Raw genomic sequence first — 7,530 nt, 5'->3', positions numbered from 1 at the left:
AGCTACCAGGGCCCTGACAGGGAAATGGGGAAGGAAGCTGGTGGTTAATAGAGATCATCTCATAACTTCAATTTTATGACATTGCAGGGAAAGTGACATTTTGCCTTCACCTCCTCCCTTTCCCTTTTGAAGCTTCCCTGAAGACCCCAGTGCTGAAATTTTTGGATAAGCCCCTATTTCAGGAGAGGTCTCACAAATATATTCCAGGAACCTCTATTTCTTCAGGGCAGGAAGTCCCATAAAATATTCTGAGTTTTGTGGAAATCGAGAATTTCTGAGAAATGTGTCAATGTTTCTATGTGTGAGCTTGTATGGTAACTTCCAAGTATATTTTTGCTCACTACTGATTTGGGACAATGAGTCACTGGGCTGGATCTGGAGAGGTCTCTCCAGGACATGATGACACAGGACAGGCTGCCTCTGGTGCTGACTCACTTTGGACAGTAATGTTTCATTCAAAACCTACTAATGTGGGCTCACCACGGGCAGTAGTGGCAGACACATTTACCTGCCCTACCAAACACTCTTGTACAAACCATGACCTGTGAACATCAACTCCATGAATGGGGCCATGTTTTTAATCCCTTATTCTGTCAGAGTAGGAATAAGAGGAAATACACTAGTCACAAACAATATACCCTAACCTCAATTCACATATTTTTAAATATCGCAGTTCCTTAGAAAACTATTTCCCAACTGTGGCCACAGTGCCATGCACCTGGGGACTTCATGTATTTCTGGTGGCTGGTCAGAAAGATTCTTCTATGTAGTGGTGGGAGGTGGGTATGGCCTGGTCTCTACATTTTTAAAATGAAACCAAGGACGTTTTCATGTGGATCAAGAGAGAACATGACAGACATAGTGAGAAAAAAACAAGACACCAGGCCATCCTCAGGTGAAGCTACATGGCCCAAGAACAATGGTTCAACCCCTCAGAACCTGAGGGCTCTAAAGCAAGGGTGGAAAATAGGTCAGCTCTGCTGACCACACAGACTTACCTTGTAAGATTTTGTATGTCCCTATCTAAGTTACAAATTCTACTCTCAGATTGGTCGAAAAACCAAAGCTGAACGAGGCCACTACTTCTGTGCTGTACCCAATGGAACTATCCCCAATTTTCTTGGGAAATCCTGTCACATCATTGCTTATGACCACTTCGTGAAAAATGCATGGTCCAGGAAACAGGCAGACTTTTAACTAGGAACCACTCAAATCAGTCTTTAGAAAGCCAAGAAGAAGGAAGAAAGATATCTCAGCCCTTGCATTCTGAAAGATTCCTTCAAGTAGCATTGCCAGTGCTTCTCTGTCCCAGTCATGCCCCCAGGTGGTCCCATACCCTTCCTTACTCTGCCTCTTCAGGGCTACTCCCCACAAGGATCCCTGAAGACAGAGTTGCTCATCAGACTGGGTGCTATCACCACAGTGCCTATCCAAGGGGTAATGATTGATGTTGACAGCCATGGAGGCCAAGCTGGGTTGGGAAGGAGGCATCATCAGGGAGCAGGTGGGACATGGTGACTGGAGCTACCATTCTCTGAGCTATCCTCAGAGACCCTGGGATGACTTTCTATGTGTCAAGAGGCTCATGTGCAGATGCCCTGATGGGTGTCCATGGAAGGCAGAGCATTTTGTCAGCTTCACTCACCCACCTCCAATCTCTGTGACTAGATATGGCCCCTTTTCAGTAGGATCACCCCATTGTGAGCCTGGCCCCAGAGCCAGAAGAGAGAAACAGGTGTCTGCTCCTTGGCAAATTTGTCTACATTCCTTTTGAGTGGGATGGATGAGGGGCATGGAGAGATTGGAGGATGAATGAATAGGTGAGTGGGTACAAAACAGTGCAAAACAGACAGGGACCCAGAAAGTGCTCTGAGATACATTTAATTTTCCTGGTACTAAACAGACCTGGGACTACAGACTGACTATTGTTCTCTGGAGGGAAAAGAACATCTTTTATTTTTTTTTAAACGATATTTATTTATTTATTTGTCAGAGAGAGAGAGAGAGAGAGCACAATCAGAAGGGGGGAGGATAGAGGAGAAGCAGCCTCCCCACTGAGTACAGAGCCCGATGCAGGACTCAATCACAGGACCCTGAGATCATGACCTGAGCTGAAGACTGATGCTTAACTGACTGAACCACCCATGTGTTCCAGGAACTTCTGCTTGAGGAGCCAGGGTCTCCTTCTCTGCCTATTTCTGCACACAGGTACTGTTCAGGAGGAAGAACTGGGAAAGCCATGGTCTGGCATCCACAATAAAGGTGCAGTCCAACTGAAAAAAAAGTAATTATGAGATTAGAACAGTTTAACACATGGAGAGCACTTCACATGAAGGACTGAGTAGGAGTTCACCGTACATGAAAACTATAAATGATGAAAAGGAAAAAGAAACAGTGGCCTAGGGTAAGATCTGAAAAGCTCAAGTATCCATCAAAATGATGGGCAGGGGTTGTTGAATCTGCACATGTGGGTCAGGGGCTCCTGAGAGGGTCCTAGTGGGACCATGACTTGCCCTTCGGGGTCCTGCCAGTACCCATGACACTTCCTAGATGCTCCATGCCTCCCATGAGTTCTGAGGGATCCAGCAGACTGCTCAGGAGATGGTTCAATTGGACACTGGACACTCAGCAAGAGCTGCAAACCTACCCAGAGGGGAGGCTACCCCTCAGGCTGGGATGAGGGGTGGGGTTCAGACAAGCCCCACTGAGGTGTCATCCTGACTCTGGCTCATGCCCAGGGTCCAAGTCCCCTGGATGATATCAGCTCATAGATGATGACATAAGAAGGCTATTACACAGGCCAGCTGTGAGCACAGGGCTCAGTAGGCCGGAGCAGCTCTTTTGCCCTAGAATAACCATATTCCCCTCAGGGGGAGCCCTGGGACCTGAAGGGCCAGGACTTTTTCTTGCCCAGGATCATCCCTGATAACTTCCCTAAGCCTCTTTCCACTCATACTCCTTTATGAATGTTCATCATATTCTCAAACCTTTTTCTCTTCCGGGCCTTCTTGCAAGGGGCAGTTTTCCAGATCTTCATCCTCTTTTGTGCAAATGGTTTGGCCCAATTCCAACTCCATTAAATATATCAAGGTAAACTGCTGTTAATAACAAATTGGAGAAACTGCAATGAAATACTTTGGTTTTTTTTGTTTTGTTTTGTTTTGTTTTTTGTTTTTATTTTTTCAATTTATTTATTTTCAGAAAAACAGTATTCATTATTTTTTCACCACACCCTGTGCTCCATGCAATCCGTGCCCTCTATAATACCCACCACCTGGTACCCCAACCTCCCACCCCTCCGCCACTTCAAACCCCTCAGATTGTTTTTCAGAGTCCATAGTCTCTCGTGATTCACCTCCCCTTCCAATTTACCCCAACTCCCTTCTCCTCTCTAACACCCCTTGTCCTCCATGATATTTGTTATGCTCCACAAATAAGTGAAACCATATGATAATTGACTCTCTCTGCTTGACTTATTTCACTCAGCATAATCTCTTCCAGTCCCGTCCATGTTGCTACAAAAGTTGGGTATTCATCCTTTCTGATGGAGGCATAATACTCCATGAAATACTTTGTTTTAGTAAGAAAAGCAGAGAACCAAAAGGAAAACATGTAGTCACATCTACAGTGCCATGAATACACAGGAGGGAACCGGCTCACAGGATCAGAGGCCACACAGCATGGAGCCTGTGTGGGCCACAGCAACCCTAACAGCACCACTGATCTCTCAATCGTATGCCTGCATGGCGTCATCCAGACACAAGGGGAGCACTCCAGAGAATCCTCCTCTGGAGAGCAGGGTAGTGGGTCTGTTAGTCCACTAATGAGCCATCTCAGCTGGTGGTCCCTTTCAGAGCAGCGTCTAGACAGGGGTGTAGGGGGTCCTGAGGGCTGGGAATGCTTGTCTTTTTATATGGGAGCTGGCTGCACAGAAAGGCTTTTCTTGCTAAGATTCATTGAGGTGGATATTTACTAAGAAGATGCTGTTCCATGTGTTTGTTAGGCTTCTATCAGAAGTTATTAAGTTACTATTTGATCTTGTTAAATAGAAAGAAGTGCATGAAAACTTAAGAAGAGCTCAAATTTAGAAATGTAGCCAGAAATCACTGTAGGGAGGAACCTGTCTCTTACTGGACTGACCTGGAATTATCTGAAGGCTGACTTCTTTGTTTGGGGTTCAGTTCTTACAGGTGACACATGATACCCACTCATGACCCAATAAGCACCACCACCACCAACACACACACCCCCACACACACACACATTCATGTACCCCTAGCTTCACTTGCATGGCCCCCAGACCTTCCTGAGCTAAGACAGGCACAAGGTTCTAGAGCAGCAGCTATAGTCTCAATGCCCAAGGGGCTCCCACATCCTCCAGATGTCCAGAGTTGGCTGCTGTCTAAGAAAGAGGCAGAGGGTCAGGAAATGGGAAAGACTGAGGGAAGCCAGTGGGTGCTGTGCAGGGAGGGAGCCACACCCAGTGTGATGCAGAGATGAGACTTTACCCATCAGGGCCTTGCAGACATGGTGCCTGGCTCAGGACTATTCATGCAAGGACCAGAATATGGGCATGGACATATTCAAAGAATATGTATTCCATTCAAAGAAAGCACAAAGTGATAAAAATAAACAGTAGTGAGAAAGTTTTGCCCAACAGAGGCTAAGGACACATTTATATCTGGCCCAACATTTTCTCTACTCTTAAGGCTCTGTAGCCCATGGCCTCCTGCATGGGCTATTTCAGGAATCCTAAATGTGATGTGCTGCCAAGATCTCTTTGTGTCTCCTCCAACCTTGCTCTGTTGTTTTTTCAGTTGATGGAATCACTGCACACCCGTGTGTTCTGGGAAAACACCGGGGGTTCATATTTGACCCCCTCTATCTCTACACCCTCACACCAGTGCACCCCACACCGACTTCCAACACATGCAGAAACCAGCACTTCTACTTCCCAGTGACCAGAGGACCATCCACTGCATCTTGGTCTCAGGCTGCATGGCTTGTGGAACCCTCAGTGACTTACTTCGGTGGATCCTCAGATCTTCAAGGATAATATCCCCAAATCTTTGCCTGGGGCCCTGAAATGCCCCCAGCCCTACCTCCTCCTGCACTCCTGCCTCTCTGCATCTCCTTCCCTGTAACCACAGTCCACAGAATTTCAGGCTGTCTACAAGTATATTTGTTGCTTGCCCCCAACCAGGGTCCTCTCCACGGCTGCCTGCCCTTCTCATCCTCAACCTCATGTGACCAGATCTTTCCAGGACTATCCCTCATTGAGATGCCTTCCCTGACTTCTCCCCCTTGTCCCCAGCTTCCCCTCTCCCTGAGCCCCCACACCTACTGCTCTTCTCCAGCCTTCCCCAGCCTTCCCCTATTCCATTCATGAACTTGGAACCATTGGCCTGTCCTCACTATCACCACAGTCCCATGAGAACATGTCCCAATCTGTCTTCTCTGCTGCCTCCTGTCCAACCCTGGACCCACAGTGTTGCATGCAGAAGACTCACAGCTCAGCCTCTGAGATGCCTTTCCTTCTTGGGCTCTTGCTTCCCAGCGACTGCTTTTCTTAGTCTTTCTGGTTTCTTGTCTCCCTGCTGTTCTGGCTTCTCCCAACCACCTCACTAGCAGCCTTTCTTCCCTCTCTCACTCTGCAGCTGGATCTATGCTTTCAATGCTTGCTTTCTGCTCACCTTCTTTACATCCCTCTATTATTCAGAGGCTTGGCTCATGAAAGAAACAAATCAGAAACTCAGAACATTTCTAATGAAATCTTGCAACTTTTTAAACAATATTTACCAAATTAAAATATCATTGCTCTTTCCCACAGATCAAGGACTCACCCCTCCCAAGTGTGGTCTCAGGGTAAACATGGAGCCATCCGGAGGGAGGATACTCAACTCACCTTGCGCTGGCTTCGCCGCACCCACAGCAGCTTATACGCATACTCATCTGGGTAGACTTGGTTGAAATGAAACACCGCAAACTCAACACACAAGATGAAGTAATTTGTTCTACTACCAATGTCCATAAAGTCAGAACTGCAGACATGAGGCACCAGCACAATGAGCCCCAGAATCAGAGGTGCCTTCAGGAGCATTCTGTCTGGTGTCAGTCCTGGAGGCCAGCAGCAAACAGGTGGCAGGGTGGCAGCTAGTTTGGGACCACCCTCTGAAGCTCGGCATCCCACACAGTCCTATACCAGGGAGTCCCTGGGCTGCTGGCCAGTGCTCTGTCCAGCTCCTCCCCTTCACTGTCTCCTGCCCCTCCCATCATCACTAACAGAAGGCAGAGCAGGGGCTCACAGTTTTCACTGCTTTGTTCCATAAGCCTTGGACGCAGGAACATGCATGTAATATGCTCTGTTTCCAGTGCTGCTTCCACCTGCCCCAGCCCAGCCCTAATAGACTCTGAATGCAGGTCTTGAGCCCAACTCCCTTGCTCTCACAGCAGTGTATCCTACAACTGCCAGGTCACAGGAGCTCTTAGGAACACTGGTGGGCTCTAGGAAGTTGAAGTAAAAACCAGGTCTACCTCTGACCATGGATGCAGCCATCAGGAGGGTACAGGGAAGGGTTACCATGGGGGCTGAGTTACCATCGCTTCCAACACCTCTAGCACCAGTTGACCTGCTTGCCATTAGGTCTATCTGTGTTTGGCAGTGGGGAGAGAGGTTTCTAATGTCCTGAATGGGTGGAGAGAAATCCAGGACAAGGCAGGTACCAGCCCAGGGCTGGGCTTAGCTGGAATGGATGTGAATGGCAGCCATGGGCATGAGAGGGATCGGGACTGGGAAAGACAGGTCTTCTCCAGCCCTAGCTAACATGTGTTTCCACACAGTGTTGCCACTTTGAAGTCCCATGGCCTTTGCTGAGGCATCTTTGTTAGGCTTTTCTAAGAGGAACCACAGTACCTGTGAGTGTCCTGCCTGACCTCATACAAGGTATTGGGAGTGAGTGGACCAGGAAAGTATGACATGTTGCCCATGCATGTGAGGACACTGCAAGGGAAGGATTTTCCCACTTTGGGCATGGAGTAAACAGATACCTGAACATTGATGATGATCCCAGAAAGGATACAGGGCCAGGGTCACAGCCGGATAGGCCATAAAGACAGATTGGCACTACCCCAGAAAGAGATAGGAATGTGGCCAGAATGGCAGACACCTTTGTGACCACCTTCACTGTTGCACATCAGTAGATAGCTAGCAACCTGGGTGTCTAAGGATAATCAAGATGAGGACTCCACAGCCTGCCTAGAAATGTGTCTGATCCTGAGTGCTGCCTCCCCTAAGAAGCTCAGGTCAGTCCCCACATGGCTGGTTCTTTCTCCCCACTCCCAGCAGCGGGATGACGAGAGTGGCCATTGTCATCTTTCGAGACCTGCAGGATACTACCAACATGGGTTGTAACTGCCTTTCTTCTAGATATCTTGTACCAGGCAGGGATCAGTAATTTCGTGAGGCCTGCCAATGGACCCACTGTTGCATTTCATGACCCTTTCTATCAAGCTGTTTCTTCTTTCCTTTGT

General features: G+C 48.0%; 1 protein-coding gene across 1 annotated transcript; it reads right to left on the bottom strand.

Annotated features, from left to right (window-relative positions):
- Positions 1-1,940: 1,940 nt before the first annotated feature.
- LOC131808212 (probable cystatin-15) lies at positions 1,941-6,199 on the bottom strand. Its single transcript, XM_059134201.1, has 3 exons — positions 5,906-6,199; positions 2,988-3,098; positions 1,941-2,273 (listed from the first exon to the last, which is right to left on the bottom strand). Exons 1-3 carry the CDS (start codon positions 6,098-6,100, stop codon positions 2,193-2,195), a joined length of 387 nt encoding a protein of 128 aa, XP_058990184.1. The 5' UTR covers positions 6,101-6,199; the 3' UTR covers positions 1,941-2,192.
- Between the last annotated feature and the right edge of the window lie 1,331 nt (positions 6,200-7,530).

This window comes from Mustela lutreola, chromosome 9, assembly GCF_030435805.1.
Source record: "Mustela lutreola isolate mMusLut2 chromosome 9, mMusLut2.pri, whole genome shotgun sequence".
NCBI lineage: Eukaryota > Metazoa > Chordata > Mammalia > Carnivora > Mustelidae > Mustela > Mustela lutreola.
The sequence above is the reverse complement of the archived record's forward strand: the minus strand, read 5'-3'. Positions and strand labels throughout refer to the sequence as shown.